Here is an 18578-nt window from a genome sequence, read left to right as displayed (position 1 = left end):
TGAATATAGCCATATTTGATCCTACAAGAGTATTTGATAAAGAAGGAAGGGCTGTTATTCCGAGATCTTATATCCCTTTTTTTTCACCCCTCAAACCAATGCATAGGGAGATCAAGTCACTCTGAATGGGGCCTTGTTGAGTTCCCCTTTAATTTTGCCATGATTTTTAGCAGCTGCTGCTAAAATGAGGTTTGTATATTGTGTATCATTCTTTTAGAATCCCATTGGAAACAGCATGGAATTCCAATTTACCTGATCTTTATCTCTTGTGGTTTGTAAAAGGTCAGCTGCTAAAATCACGTGGAAAAAAACTGCAAAGCAGCTTAGTTGTTAGTTGCCAGAGCTTTCAGGGATGCTAAACTTTCTCAGGCACTAGTTTCGGATCACTGAACAGAAGAAAAATTAATGTGCTTTAAAACTGTGTGAGTTGTTTAGCCAGAGGCTGTGGTGTTGAAAGTATTATTTCTTGTGGGTTTTTTTTTTTAAGTCTCATTTCCAAAAGACTGAATGGAGGGGAAAGGGACGACTACAGTTTTTAAATGTCCCAAGGGAACTTTCTCTTCTGTCCACTAGTACTCATGGTTCCCAGCCAGGAGCAGGTCCTTTTCCCTGAGATCCTCATCTCTTGCATGATGTCCTCTCTTGGGCCCTCAACAGGCGATGGTTAGTGAATACTACAAGGCCTTCACGTGAATTCAGTCAATCAGTCCCCCGTTTATTGAGTGCCTACTGCATGCTCAGCAGCAGGCTCTGTGCCATACAAGATATTAACATTTTCTTTCATTAACGTAAGGACTGAAAAACACCACTTCTGAAAAACTTAGGAAACCCTGCAGATTAAACCTGAGTGATTGATACGTTTTAATACCCAGCTAATGCCAAAGCTGTGGCTGACAGAGAGGTAAAGCTTTGATTTATGAATCTCTTATTGCCAAAAGTCAGTGAGCAGCTACCTGGTTGGATGTTAGTTGAATCTTGTTGATTGGTTTAGTTAATCAAATTCATTTTAATGAAATGGAACTTAATAAAATATCCACTTTTATACCTCACATAATGCAAAGGATATTTCAGGAAGCATCTTTTTTCCCCACTCCATAAATGGACCTGAAATATTAAAAATGGGGTAATCAACCCAGATGACGAATTATCTTTCCAACTAGGTAATTTCCAAGATCAAAAGAGTGCTCTCTGAAGTGTGCCTATCAAAGTATTGTGACCAAACTGTAGATATCCAAATTAGGGGAGGTGATACACATGCTTATATAGCCATTCATTCAACAAACATTTATCACACACCTACACCATACTAGAAACTCTGCTAAGAAGATGTGTAGACAGAGATTTTTTTTTAAATGACATGATCCCTGCCTTCAGGGAGCTTATATTCCACTAGAATGGCAAATGATTAGAGTTCCTCATTGAAACTAGCATGAATTGATGACCTGTTCTTTTGAATACTCTGAGTCCTTTGATACTTTCTTGTGCTTTGAGGGTCAATTTGGTTTTTGAAAATGACCAAAAAACCATCTGTAACCAAGTTGGGTGAATAATGTGACCAAGCAAAGTAACACAGTTTAACACCAAGATGCTATGTGACTATAAAATAATTACACTGATTTCTGTGTATGATGTGGTTCTGAATACCATTTCAGAAGGGGATGGCCCAAAAGATTTGGACTGATGGTGCCCTTGCTGGAATAAGTGTGTAGTAACCTCCCAAGATGACTGACTGTGGAGAAGGGGAAAATATAACTTTCAGAGTTTGAGGGGCAGGGCGTATGCAATTGAATGGTAATTTGTTTCAGAGCACTTTGAAAATTAACTCCTCTGCTTGACCTTATTTGTACCACAAATTTATGGAAATACAGACATGACTTGGGTGTCCCCTAAGGCTTTATCCAGGTCCTCTTTTCTTCTCCCTTTATACTATCTTACTTGATGATCTCATTAGGTCTCATAGGTTCCAAAATCAACTCTTCGTAGATGATTTTCACATCTATTTATCCAGCCCTAACCTCTCTTCACATCATCATCTCACCAACCAGACTTACATCACCAACTACTTGTTGGATATGGTGAACTTGATTTTCTGTAGACATCTCACATACAACATGTCTAAAATAGAACCCATTGTCTTTTTCCCCAAACCCACCATCTTCCAAACTTTGCTGTAACCATTGAAGGCTCCACCATCCTCAAGTCATCCAAGCTTACAACCTCTGTGTCAATCCTTGACTTCTTATTCTCACCCCACATATTCAATCTATTGACAAGTCCTGTCATTTCTTTCTTTTTTTTTTTTTTGGCTAGGCACTGGGGTTAAGTGACTTGCCCAGGGTCACACAGCTAGTAAGTGTTATGTGTCTGAGGCCATATTTGAACTCAGGTCCTCCTGAATCCAGGGCAGGTGCTCTATCCACTGCACCATCTAGCCGCCCCAGGTTCTGTCATTTCTACCTTTACAATATCTCTTGTATACTTCCCCCTTTTTCCATTCAGATAGCCAACAATCTGTCATGGGCCCTATGTCACCTCATGCCCAGACTATCACAGTAGCCTTCTGGTTGGTCTTCCTTCCTCAAGTCTCTCCCCACTCCAGTTCATCCTCCATTCAACTGCCAAAGTGATCTCCCTAAATTTCAGGTCTGACCCAATCATCATCCTACTCCATGAACTCCATTGGCTTCATGTTACCTCTAGGATCTCTTTGGTTTTTTAACCAAACCTGGTTCTTTCTTATCTTCCTAGTCTTCTTACACTTTGCTTCCTTCCACTATAATAACGATGATGATAGCTAACATTTATATAGCACTTGCTGTATGCCAGGCATCAAACAATACTGGCCTTCTTGCTCTTCCTTTCATATGACTCCATGCCTTTTCACTGGTTGTCCCCCGTGCTTGGAATGTTCTCCCTCCTCACCCCTGCCTCCTGGCTTTCTTGGCCTCCTTTAAGATTCAGCTCATATTCTACCTTCTTTAAGAGTCCTTTTTCATACATACTCCATGCTTCTCACCCCCCCCACATTGCCACCACCATGATGTGCCTTACCCTCTGAGACTACCTTCCATTTTCCCTATATATATCTTGTATATACATAGTTGTTTGCATATTCTTCCCCCCATTAGATCATGAGCTCCTTGAGGGCAAGGGATTTTTGCCTTTTTTTGTATCCTCAGCACTTAGCACAATGCCTGGCACATAGTAAGTACATAATAAATACTTGTTGGCTAGCTGAAGTCAAGGTTAATTGAATTTGACAGTTGGTTATGTGGTAACTGTTGGTGACTGCTTTATAAAAAGGAGAACTTAATTCTGGCCAAACTTCATTACATGGACTTCCTATTTGTATTTTTTTTTTAATTGTAGGACATTGGAAGTGACCAGTGCTTATGGGAGTAGCCCATTTTCTTGGCTACACATAATTGATTTTAACACTGAAACACATTTTACAGCCACAGATGGGCCTTGTCACTGTTTATATAAATTCAATTACCAAGTTTATTGTATACGTGCCTTTGATTATTTCAAGTATAATCTTGCAGTAGTTATTGCTTTTTGCAGTTCATTTAGTTTTACATATTTTAAGTAGCAATTATGTATAGCAAATTCTCAATTAGCCTCACCAAGAGAAGGGAGCAATTGTACAGATAATCCAAAATTGTTGAAAACCCAAATCATTTTTATTTAGCTCAAGAATGCTACATATGAATTTCTTTCCTTTCAGCAAACTTCCTTTCTGCTTTCTACTTTCCATTGCTTAGTACAGTGCCTGGCACATGGCAGACACTTAATAAATGTTTATTGATTGATTTATTGATTACTTTTACCTTCTGTTTTAGTTAGCTTGCTTTATTGAGGACACATGCAGACTAAGAATTGAGGACATCATGTGGCAGGGTAGAATAGGGTACTTGTAGGAAGGTTTTCACTCTCACTTCTTCTGTTAAGTGATTTATCGAGTTTAGTTGATTGTACACTTGCAGCGTTTCTCCTATTTGTCTCCTCCCCCATTCTCACTGGCTTGAACTATTGGGATAGCCTCTTTGTTGTTCTCTTGTTTCAGTTTTGTCCAACTCTTTGTGACCCCATTTGGCAAAGATATTGGAGTAGTTTGCCATTTCCTTCTCCAGATCATTTTACAGATGAGGAAACTGAGGCAAACAGGGTAAAGTGACTTGCCCAGGGTCGCACAGCTAGGAAGTGTCTGAGGCCTGATTTGAACTCAGGAAGATGAGTCTTCCTGACATCAGGACTGACTACAGCACCTGCTAGCTTCCCATAGCCTCTTTACATGGACTACTTTTTTCTCCCTTTCAACCCATCCTTCGTACGCCAGCCAAATAAACTTTTTTATATGTAGATCTGCTCATATGGCTCTTCCCCCCAAATATTCATTGACTCCCTATCACTTGCCAAATCAAGTTTGAATTTATTAGCCTGACATTCAAGACATACGATAGGTTTCCAGCCTTATCTCAGATCACTCCCCTACATGTACTCTATATTCCAACTGAACTGACTGGCCAACTCTTCCCCACCTCCATTGCACCGTCCTCCCCACCTCACAGTGCCCTAAGCTCTCCTATGTGTCTCACTTTGCTCGTAGTCTTCTGTATGGCTGGAACATGCCCTTTTCCTCCCCTCTTCTTCTTTTGAGCCCCTAGCCATGCTTTAAAATACAACTCAGGTCACCTCTTCAATGAAGCTTTTCTTGATGCTCCCAGTTGGTAATGACCTTGTACCTTACACATAATGTGATAGCTTCTCTGATCTGCAATTCTCTAGTGTACTAAGCATGTAACATTTTGTATTAGAATTATGTTTTGGTCTCATGTTGGCCTGCTGTATTGTAAACTCCATGAAAGTGAGCATGTCTTAACTAAACTGAGTGTCTCCCTTAGTGTCAGCCCAGTATTTTGCCATGGCAAGCACTTCAAAATTTGTAGAATGAATGGCTGCTGAGTAGCCTAATGCGATTTGCCTGTTATTATCTTAAAGACAGATCACAGTCCTAGTAGCACAGGCACAGTAATGGTTTTTTTCCCAATGTTTGAATTATTGTACACAGGCACTCTCTCACATCTCCGAGATGCAGTTTTCTTGTCGGTAGATATAACGGACCAGCCCTGAGTATAATTTATCAGAAAGAATGGCTTTTCCTGGTAGACGGCTCTTTTACCTGCAGAGAAAAGTTTGGTTCTGGCTCTGCCTGGCTAAGAAAAATCCAGACCAGTTTTGATTCAGCCTTTGATGGTGTACCCTAGAGCCCCCTAAGGTGGTTGGAGTGGTAGGTTGTCCTAGGGTTGAGTTATATGCTTGGGGCGGTTCCATAGTGGAACATTTTTATCCTTACCTTTTCTTGATTGTTTCTTTGTTTTGCCTTTCTTAGTATCCCCAGTGCTTAGCCCCGCAACTGCCTAGCACATGGTAGGTACTCTATAAATTTTAGTTTACTCACTTGCCCACACTCCCTGGGGACAGCTTTTGAGTGCTATTCTCCCCTTCCCCCACTTCCCAAGTGACAATGGTGTGATGCATTGGTAAATTCTATTCAGAGTTGGACTATTACCCTATCTAATGGGATTCTGCAGCTTGCATTCAGTATCTTTTCTGTAGGTCAGTGGGGACAGTTGAGAGTGGGCTGAGAAATTTGTCCTCAGCAGCCATAATGGGTCAAATGGATCCTCTTCACCCACCCCCCCAATTGTAATTAAAGCTCAGAGTCTCTTTACATTCATGGGAAATGACTGCAGTTCATTTGCAGAAATTTGAAGTGGTCTGAGTTCTCTGAAAGCGCTATGTAAGAGTAAGGTGATGGCATTATCTAAAACCTCTTTATCAGCATTGAGCACCAGAATGTGACAGGTCTTTTTAGAGAAATGTTCCTCTCTGCAGAAATTTGACACCATAGAGTTATGCCTCAGACTCATATTTCCCTTCCCCCTTCTCTGTATTCATAGGTCTTTTCTATACTTGAAACTTTCTTGAAGTTAATGAAACTCTGAAAATAGGGATTGTATCATTCCCTAAAAGAGGAGTAAACTTACTTCTACCAATTATAACCATTTGAATAATAATCTTTTTCTGCTTTTTTTTTGGTAGAAGGGTGGGAGTGGGGATTTTCAGATATTTTTACCATTTGAGCAAAATTTCATTCCAAGAATACTTGGAAAAAAATACTTGTGTAGGGTTAGTCCAGTGATGATTCCAAAAGGTAAACTGAGGTCATCTCTCACATGTCTATGATTTATGCCATATTTTTGCTTTTGTTTTTAATAACTTTATTGTGTACAGACTTAAAACAAAACCAGACTGTTTCCTCGGTTGCCCAAATAATTCCACAATGCAATGTTCTGAAAACATTTCTAAGTTTCTAGGGGGGCCTTGTTACCCCTTCTAAAATGAAGAAGGCCCTTTAGCTCTGTTGGGGTAAACTAAAGAATCACTTTGGTTGGCATAGGGGATGTGCTCTGGAAATAGACCCATCTCTTTCATGTTGATCTACCTCCCACCCATGTCAATGTCTACCTGACCGAGACTCCATTTGTTGTTTCCACAGATTTCAGGAAACCTTACTGTGCCTTGGATTACAGGGTGTTCTAGAAAAAGAGCAGTAAGTAAATTTTTATATAAAGCAGCAAGTGGGTCATACCTTCCTTATTGTTGTTAGGAATGCCGTGCAGAACACTGTCCTGGTTTTGTAATGCTGGGAATATAGAACCTCATTAAGACTGTTTTATCTCAGAGGCTATATTTTGAAGTAATATTTACACAATGTTTACAAATACCACTAAGTAAAGGTAACCTTTAAAAAAATACTGCAATCAGCATACCTAAGAAAGTCTTGCAACAGGTTGTTACAGCTGGAAAATCGTGCTCATAAACTGTAATTGGTAAGTTTTCCTGGGTCTGATTGGTGCTAGCTAATTTGGCTTAACGATTGAATCTTTATTGGGACCAAAATTAGAAGGAATTTTTAATCTTTGTTGAATAGTTTCTCTTATCACTTTGTGTTTGAATGTTCAGAGGGGCCTAATAAACCCTCATGTTGTGCCCATCTTTTTTTTTTTCCTACACTGGTTTTCAGCAATCAGGTTCTAGAAACATTTGCAATCAATATTGCAGAGATTTGGAATGGGTGATAGGGTGCCTGGCCTTTCTCCCCATCAGTTCTGTGTAAACCTTGATGCTCTGTTCTCTCCAGCCCTTACTCGGCTCAAATTCCTCCACGTCTGATTACCCTCAGCCTCTTCTTCTCCCAACAATCCCTGTTCCCTGAATGATCTGACTTAACTAACATCCCTGTCTCTGCCTCTCTTTATTCTGACCCTGTCTGCTAACCACTTCATTCCCTCTCTATGCTTCTGGCTGGCATCTTTCTAAGACCTGGATACTCAGTTCCAATTTGCACTGAGGATTGAGTCTTGAAGATGAGAGCTCCAAAGAAACTGCTAACTTGCATGCCCACAACTCTCCAGTTTTTCATGAAAGCACTGTAAAGCCATTGCCCCCTCCCACCCAACCCCCTCACACATACCCCAACGCATCTTGAAGAAAATGTCAAGCTTTATTAAGAATGTAGTATTATGTGTTGTATTTGCAGATAATTTCTGTACATAAGCACCATCCCAAAAGGAAGTCTTTGTTAAATAGATGGTCTGCTAAATGGACAGTGACTTGTGAGCACATCTGGCAATGAAGATTTCTTATTTAATCAAATTTGTTCCACCCATATCATCAAAGCAGCTTGAGAATGTTGGCTGGGGCATGGAAACAGGCTCATTATAGCAGATTGAGCTTTGGCGGGCCAGCCATTCAAACTGGCTCCTACCTGGCTGGTTTGGGCAAAAAGATGGCAGGGGCTTTGGGTGTCCTTGGTATGTTTACCTGGACTGTTTCTCATCAAGCTGTAGCCTTTCAGTACTAGCAGAGGAAGAGAACTGGGTTTCCTGTTTCCTCAGGCTGGTTGTCTTTTGTGTTTGTATCCCTAAACTTTTTTTTGTGAGTGTTCAATTATTGTTTATCTAATTCAGTTGATGGAACAGCATTCAAATGAGTTGAATAGGGGGGAGGAGAGCTGGAAAATGCAGGAAGTTCTGAGAGCAAGGTCCATGTACGTGGCAGTGGCTTCTGGCTTCGAGATTTATTGGCTTGGGAAGGCCCACAGGCTCCACCAAGAGAGCTCAAACTACTCAGTGGGAACCCTACTTTGGAAAGTCAGCAGTTGGCTTTGTACCACGAAGACTCATCTTGGAGGATCAGCTCCTTCTCCCTTTTTGTTAAGACACCGATTTTGAAAGCCAACCAAATTTATTTCTCCTTTGGTTTGAATCCTCCTTAATTTCCTCTTGCTCTCCTCTGCATATACCAACTTCTTAGAGCCCTTAAGATGATATTTTGTATTATTTTAGTCTTGAGAGAACTTTTCTGTTGAAAGTAAAGCTTTCCTGATTTAAAGGAGCATGTGACAAACTACTGTCTGAGTTCCATCACAACATATCTCCAATTCTGCTAATAAGAGGCTTAAGTCATCTTAGGGTGTGTAAGAAACCCAGTGAAGAGGTACTCACCACTGTTGGGAATGTTAAACGGTTTTCAAATAAAGAAAATATAAGGAGTTATGTTCAAGGAAAGAGTGGGGGGGGTATGTTAGTAGATAATTAAGCTAACCCTTTGAACCTCTAGTTTACTTTCTTTTTAAAAATAATTATAAAAATACTTTTGGGAAATAAGCTGTTAAATGCCTTTAAAATTCTGTTGGAGTGTTTATTCTTTCTTAGTTTCATGTTATTTAATGTTATGGGCTCATTGTTATGGGCATTAGTACAATTTGGCAAATACAGGAAGGAAGCCATGCTGAGTTGGGACTATAAATCTCCAGGCTGCAATGATACTGTAAATCTCCTATGAAAATATGAGGATGTAAGAAAGGATTATTTAGGAGCCCGTTGTTCACTCTACTTGATATTAATTTGGGGGTAATTATTAAATTACACGTAAAATTGAAATGTATTAGTTTGAAAAGCAAAGCCAAAACTAGAGGCAGTTTGCTGGGGTGGGTAAGGTGTTGGACTTGGAATCAGGAATACGAGGGTTTGCATCTCCTCTCTACCACCCAGCAACACATTTCCCCCTTCTGAGCCTCAGTTTCCTCATTTGTCACATGGTGGTATTAACTGTAGTGTCCAACTCACAGGGGATTTGTGAGGTTCAAATGAGATTACAAATTTAAAATGCTATGCAAACTAAAAAAAAATACTAGAGAAATGTCCATCTCTGTGGTTGTTACCTTGAAATGAACCTACTTCTTGCTTGACCAGACAAGGATAAACCAATGACCAGGGCCATTTTGGTGGGTATAAGGAGAACAACATTTACCACCACCAAGTTTGATATTTGTTACTCTTAGAATCACCCTCTATAGCAGGTTGGCACTGTCTTGATAGTGCATACTTATGTACTGTACTTATATACCGTATGAATACTCTGAAAATGGTTTCAAAGTGAATTGCATGGGCAAAGAAAACAGAAGCCTGTATTTCTAGGTACAGCTTGGACACGGGACTTGGCTGCATGTCCATGTTTTGTTTTGTTTTTCTCTACTTGAGGTAAGAAATTTATTAGGTATTGCAGTTTGGTGATTGTTTTTCAAAGCTCATCTTTTTCAATAATATCTCAACAGACTGCCTTGGAAACAGAAGAAAATGGACATTTGAGATATTTGACTTGTAAAATCAATTAATCTTCTTTTGATTCATTTTTTTAATATACATGGTTCTCCATCTACAATTGCAAATAAAAGATCTGCCGAACGTCAAAGTACATTTAGTTCTAGCCAATGAGGTCATGAGATTGAGCAGCACAGATAGGGAAGAGCTGCCCATGAGATGATGTTTTTCCTTTACAAAAAGAAATGTACTGTAGGTATACTTGAACTTTGCTTCAAGACTATTACTTTTAGTAAAGTACTTTCTTCCTGCTCACATTAGTTTTTGTGGGTAAGAAAAAAAGGCACAATCCATTTTAAGATGTGCTTTTAAAAAAAAAATTGGGAAAATAATTATTCAAAAAAGGGAGCTGATCCAGTTTACAAGAATTTTGCTTATTTGCCCTGGATAAATTTTTTACTTATCTCTGATGGAACCTTTGGGATTAGGGGGAAGGAACAGGGAGAAGATACTAGGTGTATACATTCCCATCTCAAAACTCCAGTTGGCCTGATTCAGTTGAGCCTTTCTTGACTTGGGAATTGAGTTGCTCTGGAACACTGCAATGCATTACATTCAGTAGATTCATTCATTACATTCTTTGACAAGAAAAGATGTTTTTGACCTGAAGCCAAAAGGAGGTAGCATATAGGGGATTGCAGGTCAGGAAACATGAGTTCTAGACCCAGCTCTGTCACCTTCTGGTTGACTTCAAGCTAGTCACATAACATTGGCAAAATGAGAGAGATGGCCTTATTGAATTCCAAGGTCCATTGCAGCTCTGATGTTCCACGATCTCATAACTCTCGGTGCTTCACAAACTCTTTTGTTTTTCTTTTTAGAATGATTTTTGCAGCAAACAACATTGGAAAGTTGTACGGTTGACTTTGCATCTTCTTCACCCCGTCTTAGACTAGATATAAGGAACACTCAATTCAAATGACTAGCAGTAAAACAAAGGTTCCCTATAACAAAGCTATTTCCCACAGAATGGTCCATAGTATGTGGATCTGTGGATATTTGGCTCTTCTCAGAAGCACTTTTGAATAACTTCCTTCCTTCCTTCGATTCTCTAGAGCCAAACAAGCAGCTTCAGGGCCCAGAACAGAATTATTGGCCCAGTAGAGAGATAGCCTCAGTGCATGCTAACCGTTCTTTATGTGATGACATCAACAACAAAATAGCAAATATGGTTAGATGAGATTGATTTTTGAAATGTTTGTGGAAGAGAATGTGAGATGAATAGACTTCATTCAGTGCTTTGAGGAATATGAAATGAGTACAAACTGCCTCTAAAAGACTTTATTTTTCAATTTCTCTGCTTTCCCAGTGTTGTTTATGTTACTTTTTTCCCACTTACCAGTAGTCGAAAAATGAGTTGAGGACCACATGACCTGGACTCTGTCCTTAGCGCCATGTTTTTCAGCATTTTTATCGGTGACTTGGAGAAGGGCATAGATGGATGACTTATCAAATTTGTGAATGACTTGAAACCAGAAGGAATGGTCAACCTAGGTTAGATAATAGAATCGAGATCAAGCTAAAATGAATCTAATTCGATGACATTTGATAGAGATTAATGTAAAGTCCTATACTGTATAGCTGATTTTTAAAATTCAAGCCAGGATAGAGGAGGAATAGCTAAATGACAATACCTATGGAAAAAAATCCTGAAATTTAGTGGACAGGCAGCTCAAAAGAAGCTGCCATGGTCTTGGGCTGCATTAAGAGAGAGGCCTAGTGTCCGGATACTGGGGAGGGATGGTGGTTTCCCTCTTTTCTGCTCTGACTCGACCATTGTCTGGAGTGTTGTGTTCAGTTCTGGGCATCGTGTTTTAGGGAGGAGGGGCCAAAACAGGCTAGAGCATGTCCAGAAGACAATAACCAGCAACAACAGGAGGATCATTGGAAAGCAGTGGAACTGTTAAGACCTGCTCAGTTAGTAATCCTCAAATATTGGGAGGGCTCTCCGGTGGAAGCAAGATCAGACTTGTTCCCATTGGCACCGGAGGGCAGAACAGGTGGAAGCTGCAGAGAGAGAAATTTCAGCTGAGTTAGAAGGGAGAACATGCTAACAATCAGACAACTGCCCCACATTGGAACAAACTACCACAGGAGATGAGTTTCAAGTCCCTGGACATCTTCAAATAGAGGCTTAGTGACCACTTGTTAGAGATGGAGAGGTGGCTTCTACCTAGGTACTAGTTGGACTTGACCTTTGACATTATATAGTTCTGCCTGATTAGGTATTGGCTCAAAGCCCTGATCTGTTGTTAAGTTTTGTCCTGTGGCAGAGTTGAGCATGGTTTGGAGTCTGTGCAGGTCAGAAAGAACACACCTGGGGTGGGAAGCGTTGGGGAGATGTGGGTTCTAGACCTAACTCTGCTACTAATTGACTCTCTAGCCTTGTCAGTTAGATAATCTGGGCCTTGGGCTCCTTGTTTGTAAAATGAGTTGTTTGGAATATTTGCTCTCTCTAGCCCCTTGCAGCTAGCTCTCAGATTTTATCTTAAAGAGGGGAAGGCTCTAAGAGAATAGAAAAGGATGGACAATAAAATTATCCAAGACAGTGACTGAGAAGCCATCTGTAACTACTGACTCCCATGCTTGCTTTCTGATATCTATAAAGTCATTGAAAATGGTCTCTGCATGTATTTGAGGCTATCCCTATTGAAAATGTGAGTAGGAAACAGGCAGAATTTTGTGAGCAGCTTTCTGACTGTAGATCAGCTCTTCAGGGGCATGCTATAGATATAATTTACCCGTATTTTAGCAAAGCATTTTACCCAAGTTGCTCATATTTTTCTTGTGGGGGAAATGAAGAGATGTAAGTTAGGTGATGGTACAATTGTGTGAATTTGATAGGGCTAAATGTACAGTTTTATACTCAGTTAAAAAAAAATCAGTGTCCCAAGTACATGATGGGGAGGTGTGGCTGGATAGCAGTGTATTTGAAGAAGACTTGGAAGCTTTAGTGGACTGCAAACTAATATGGCGACCAAAAGAATGAATGCCGTCTTAGGTGGCAATTAGCTAAGGCATAGTGCCCAGGGCAAGGGAGGTTCCAGTCCTGCTGTGCTTGGCCCTAGGAAGACCACATCTGGAAAATCGGGAGCACCGGAAGCTGGAAGCCAACCACAATGGCAAAGGGCTTTGGGACGATGCCATGAGGATTGCTGGAAGGAACTAGGGATATTTAGCCTAGGGGGAAAAAGATTTAGGGGAGACCTGATTGCTGTCGTCTTCAAGTCAAGTGAAAGAAGGAATTGATTTGTTCTGTTTGGCCTCTGAGGGCAGACCTGGGAGTAATGAGCAGCAGATACAAAGACTGAAATTTCAGCTTGGTGTCAAGAAAAACTTTGTAGCAATTAGAGCTGGCCAGAAGTGGAATGGGCTGCCTTAAGAGGTAGTGAGTTCACCCTCACTAGAAGCCTTTCAAATGAAGGTTTAATGATCACTTGTCAAGCATGATGTAGAGGGAATCCTTGTTTAGTTATAGGTTGAACTAGCTGGCCTCTGAGATCTTTTCCAACTCTGAGATGCCATGATTCTGTAGAGATACGAGTAGTCCCTGCGATGGCATTCTGCAGCAGATCTTCAATTTTCAAAATGATGCTTCTGGGAGTTGAAGAAGGGAGAGAAGTTCTCAGGCCTTGGACTTATTTACTCCAGTGAGTGACTGAGAGCTCGAAAACTGAGCATTTCACATGGAGGTCTTGTGGCTGTACAAATTCTCCTTTGTTAAAACAGAGATGGATGGAGCTTGAGGCTCAGAACCAGGGGAGTCCTAGGCTCACCTCTCTCATATATGGGCAGGTCACTTAACCTCTCAGGTCTCTCCCCGAACCCAGTCATTCTCTAATGCTATGGTACACAGAAATCACCTATCTTCACTCAGAAGAGATTATTTATTTCCACACTAGGAGGTCCCCTCCAACCCTGGTCATGAAATCACAAGCCCTCCCCCTACCAAGAAAAATATTTCATAAAATTATTTCAGGAGTTAATCGAAGTCTTTGGGACTTCGTTTTCATTTCAGGCAGCTTTTGCTTTGGGTCTTTAGGTGACACAAAACCTCTGTTTTTCAGATTATTTGGCCAGATTCTCATATTTTCACAAACAACAAAGGCTAGAACACACTGAGTGACTTGGTTGTGTTTCTTCTGTGCAATCCTATAACACTCAACTTACAGATACTTAGAAATATGGGAAATTCAAGTCCACTGTCCAGTGGGTCAGATGTTAACATAATGCCAGTGTAAGGTTCAGAGCTCCAGATAAAACACCAGCTTGGGAGTTGGAAGATGAGTGTTAGCTGTGAGATCCTGGCCCTGCCACTCAGAAGCCATGAGACCTTGGGAAAGTCACTTAGCCTCTCTGATCTTCCATTTCCCCATCTGTTAAATGGGGGCAATAATTTTTTCACCATGCCCTTCAATTTTCCAAGCTCAAGTTTAAGGGGCCAGTGTGTTCAGAAGTGGTTCTAACCCCATCACCTCACTCCACCCCCTGGAAAGTCTAATGTTGGCCACTGCCTTGGTGTACCAGTCTGAGGCATTTGGATGCTGAGGCCTTCCTCCTATTCCTTCCAAGGACTCTCTGTGGTGCTTTTTGAAAAGAAGAGGCTTGGGATATGCTTGCAAGAAATAAGCCTAACTCTTTGGCACAGCCTTGTGATCTTGTTTCTCCTATCCATTCTGGAAATGTTATTAAAAAATAAATTTGTGGATGAGCCATAGTTATTAAAGTTGACATCTTTTCAATAAAGAAAAACCAAATCAAAGCTGGGGAATGGTAATGAGACATAGGTTACCTTAACACAGCCACTTTCAAAAATATGAATATTGTTAATACAGAGTAGTCTGAATAATTATATCTATTTTTTTCCCTTTCACCTGCAGGTTGTGGGGTGGGGGTGGCAGGGTAATTTCCTGTTAAATAGAGTTTTTATTAAATTAAATTAGTCTTGACTCACAGCTGCTGCAAATCGAATTTCTAATTTTTATGAGTATATTTGCCCATTCCCAGGTAGGGGCCCTTTTGCCCCCTCATCCCATCAAGTCTAGGCAGTGATTCAAACTGTTGAGCCTTTCCAATTTTAATAACTTACAAAAACAATTTAAAATATTGGTTAGACTTTAGCACAAGAAGATGAAGAAATTTTAAAGAGACAGCCCTGAAAGGAATGGTCTGCAACAAAGCTTTAGCTAAAGGAAAAAGAATTGAGGAGAAACAAGTTTGATTGGGAAGGAACTTAGGTTGCAGGTGCTCAGTCTTTCAGTAAATTTCCGAGACACCCAAAGCAGACTGGTGGGTTGTTTTTCAGTTATTTAATTTTTTTTTTCTACTGCAGACCTCTGTAAACAATGCTGCCATACAATCCCGTACCATGCACACAGTGGACAGTCAATAAATGTTAATTGGCTGGCTGACAAAACATCTTTTCCAGCAAAAGGCTGGCCATCGATTTCTTGCCGCATTTAAAGTTATGCAGAAAGTTCTTTTCATTAAGCATTTCTTTATATCACATATTAAGCAGAGCATATTGGTGACCTGATATAACACTGCACAAAAAAATAAAAACGAACTACCTAACGTGAAAAATGTATCTGTGCTTTTCCCACAATAACATTAAGATTTAGAAAATCTTATATTAAGATATAAAGTGGTGCAAGATCTAGTTAGTACTGAATTTCTCTCATTTCTCATCCCAAATCGTGTAGCAGTTGTCTTTTGGAAATGTTTAGAGGTACAAGGCATACATTCAGAGGACTGCTGTCTTACAACAACGATATATGTGTGTGCATGCGTGTGTGTGTGTGTGTGTGTGTGTGTGTGTGTTTTTAAATTAAACTGTGCCTATATGCTCTCTATTGTACATTTAATGTTCCTTGCTTGTCTTATAATTCATGGGTTGTTACAACTAGAAGGGGAGAGGGGTAGTGGGGAGGGGGTGCCACTGACCAGGTGCCATATGCTAAAGAGCCTATACCAGTTGGCTGCCTCTCCAGTTCAGGGGATCAGAGCCCCAACCTTCACGTAAAGAAATGCTCCATGGGATCATTGGCTCCCCCAACCACCTCCTAAAAAGAACCAGGGAGGGGGATACCCATTAAGCAGCGCTAATCTTATTACCTCACCTTGACCAGGAAATCAGCTCCAACTGTTTGTTGCATTTGTCCCATCCTGGGGCCTGTTTGATCCTCTGGTGGAAATAGCTAAAAGCAATACCATATTCCCTGTTTTGCAAATATGCAAATTCATACCACCAGGGTACAAGAGAACCAATGGGATGAGATTGACGGAGGGTAGACTAGGCACCTTCTAAGGTCTCTCCCAGTTCTGGAATCTTCATCTATCCCTACTTCCACAAAACTTACAGGGCAAATTCCCAGCATGCCATAGGGTCCATCCTGTTTAAAAGTGCAGGTTACTACACACTGACCACTAGGCACTTTGGTTGGAGGGGGAGGATTGAGGTGGGGCAGTGCGGGAAGGAATTATCCCCTGAGATAACTGAATCTAGTTACAGGCTATGATGGAGAATAGATTGCTGGCAGCTCCAGGCTCCCTGTATATCTGACTTGTTCCACTGCTGGCTTCTAGGGAACATCAAGAATTGGGTGATCAAGCTGGGCTGGGGGCAGGGGTGGGGGCACTTAGCATTCTTACTTGTGAGGTTGCTTCCTTAACACTGAGCAAAAATTCTTAGAGTACATTTTTTGATTGTTGCCCACTAAGTTTGGAAAAGAAACTCTGATGTTCCTGTCCAAACAACATGAGATTACTCTAGAGAGTTCCTTAACAAGTCTGGTGTTCTGTGTTCAGTAGTTTTATTTCTGGAAATGATAGTATGGATTTCCCCACCACCACCACCACCCCCTTCTGCTTGTCAGTTGAAGGGATTTTTCCCCCCCGTTTCTGTCTAACATCATTCTTTGTGACAGTCCTCTAGCAGATAGGTAGCAGCAATCGAAAGGGCTTGAGTGACGAGCAAAGACATTGAAATGTTAGCTCGGCAATATCCGTTTCAGCACTGGAGTTTATTGCTGATTAAAAGAAAGAAAGAGGAACGGAGCCTTCCAGAAGCCTTGCCTGCATGGCTACATTGTGAAGATTTATGATGCTCCTTTAGGAGAATCACCAGAGGACTATATTAGTTCTAATAAGCCAGCCCAGTGAGAGAGGTTTGTACCGACCAGGATATTGGAGGTGCATTATGTTTCATAAGTACAAAGTACTTTGGAAGGAAAGCAAACAAGGGAAAGTTATGGCTTGCTTATAAAAATCATTGTAAAAAATGACGGCCCAAGTTTATCTATCTGTGAGTGTCGTAGATAATGTAATGAACCCTGCTTCTTCTGTCTCTCTCAGCTAGATGAATTGCCCCCCATCAGATGCTTTAAAATTTAATAGGAAATGGAGAGACCTGTAGGTTTACAGGGATGGCTAGATCTCCTGTGTGTAATAATATAGCTAAGAATTGTTTCTGATATTAATAAGGTCCATTTATTTTGCATCTGTCTGGTTTTATTTTAGTGGTCATACACCCAATTAACTTCATTATATTATTACACTATTTGTACTATTACTCAGGACCAATAGTTTGAGGAAAATGAATTTTGCATGTATTACTAATATTTTTACATCTATTGCTCCATTCAGTTGTGAATCTAAGCTTAAGTAACGCCCTGTTAGAATACTTTGCTTCATTTGTCACATGTTGTGTGAGTGCGTGTATGTGTGTCTATCTGTCTACCTACTATGTACAAGGCACCGTAACCATTTATTATAGGGGAAAAAGCCTTTGAAATGATTTTTTTTCTAAAGATGATGATACATCTGTTTCTCTCTAGCCAAAGACTTGCTTTTAATTGTCTAAAAGGGCATGAAATAGATCTTGTGTCAGGTGGCATTTTCCATTTCTGAAAAAGAAAAATGGATTTCACAAAGGAATTCCCAGAATTGGGCAGTACAGCAAATACGCAGGCAGCCTGGGCTGCCAGTTACAGAACATAGCCATCAGTTCTCTGCTGTGGCCACACCTTCAACTGCAGTACTTTGGCTCGGCCTGGCTTTTCAAGCTCCACCACTGTTTGGCAAGGATAACTCATCAGCCACTTCCATTTTGTTTATTTCCCCCCTCATAGAAGTCTTGTTGTGTGGAGGTCAAAGGACCTGCTGCATCCCAGCATCCCAAGCCTGTGAGGGTGGGGAGGATGCCCTCCAGGAAAGGTTCATCTTTCTTCTGTCAAGGAAAGTGGGTGTGTTTTACTCAGAAATCTGGGGATTGTGCTTAATCAAAGAGACTGATAAAAGCTGGATTTCTCTATTTGAAGAAGAATCCTAGAGTGTTGGGGGATATTAGCAAATAGATTGTTGTATTCAAGCAGGATTACTGTTTTGATTTATTGAGTCTTTTAATCAATGGTATTATGGACTGTATTCTCTCTCTCTCTCTCTCTCTCTCTCTCTCTCTCTCTCTCTCTCCTATGATTGATACCATATCAAGTAATGGTTTTTGTCCATGGGAATATTTTTATCCATGCATGACTGTCATGGATTATTAACTTGAGAGCTCTCCTTACACTTTGAGGCCTCTTATTTCACTAAACTGCTTAAGGGGGTGTGTGTGTATACAGTGTCTATAGATTGTGTGTCCACATGGTATGACCATAAAACCAGGAAAGTTTTGAGAAAACACTGACGAACGTAGCCAACTGAATATTCTCACCTGAAAATTTGATAAGTATGCCATCTGCTCCTTTTTACAAATCACTCCCCAAAATGTTGAATGGTACCAGGCCAAGTCCAGACCCCTGGGACACTCGACTAGAGATCTCACCCCATGCTTACGTTGACCAATGT

At 40.6% G+C, this 18578-nt stretch overlaps 1 protein-coding gene across 3 annotated transcripts in view; it reads left to right on the top strand.

The window, feature by feature from the left end:
- HDX (highly divergent homeobox) overlaps window positions 1-18578 on the top strand; it is a 105289-nt gene that overhangs the window by 38719 nt on the left and 47992 nt on the right. For all 3 annotated transcript variants that reach the window (XM_027839916.1, XM_027839902.1, XM_027839910.1), the window contains one exon: window positions 6563-6616. In XM_027839916.1, coding sequence (XP_027695717.1) covers window positions 6563-6616 — 54 coding nt within the window. The remainder of the gene's footprint in view (window positions 1-6562; window positions 6617-18578) is intronic.

Source organism: Vombatus ursinus, unplaced genomic scaffold, assembly GCF_900497805.2.
Source record: "Vombatus ursinus unplaced genomic scaffold, bare-nosed wombat genome assembly UNPS02004691.1, whole genome shotgun sequence".
Classification (NCBI taxonomy): Eukaryota; Metazoa; Chordata; class Mammalia; order Diprotodontia; family Vombatidae; genus Vombatus; species Vombatus ursinus.
This window is presented reverse-complemented; position numbering and strand designations above follow the sequence as displayed.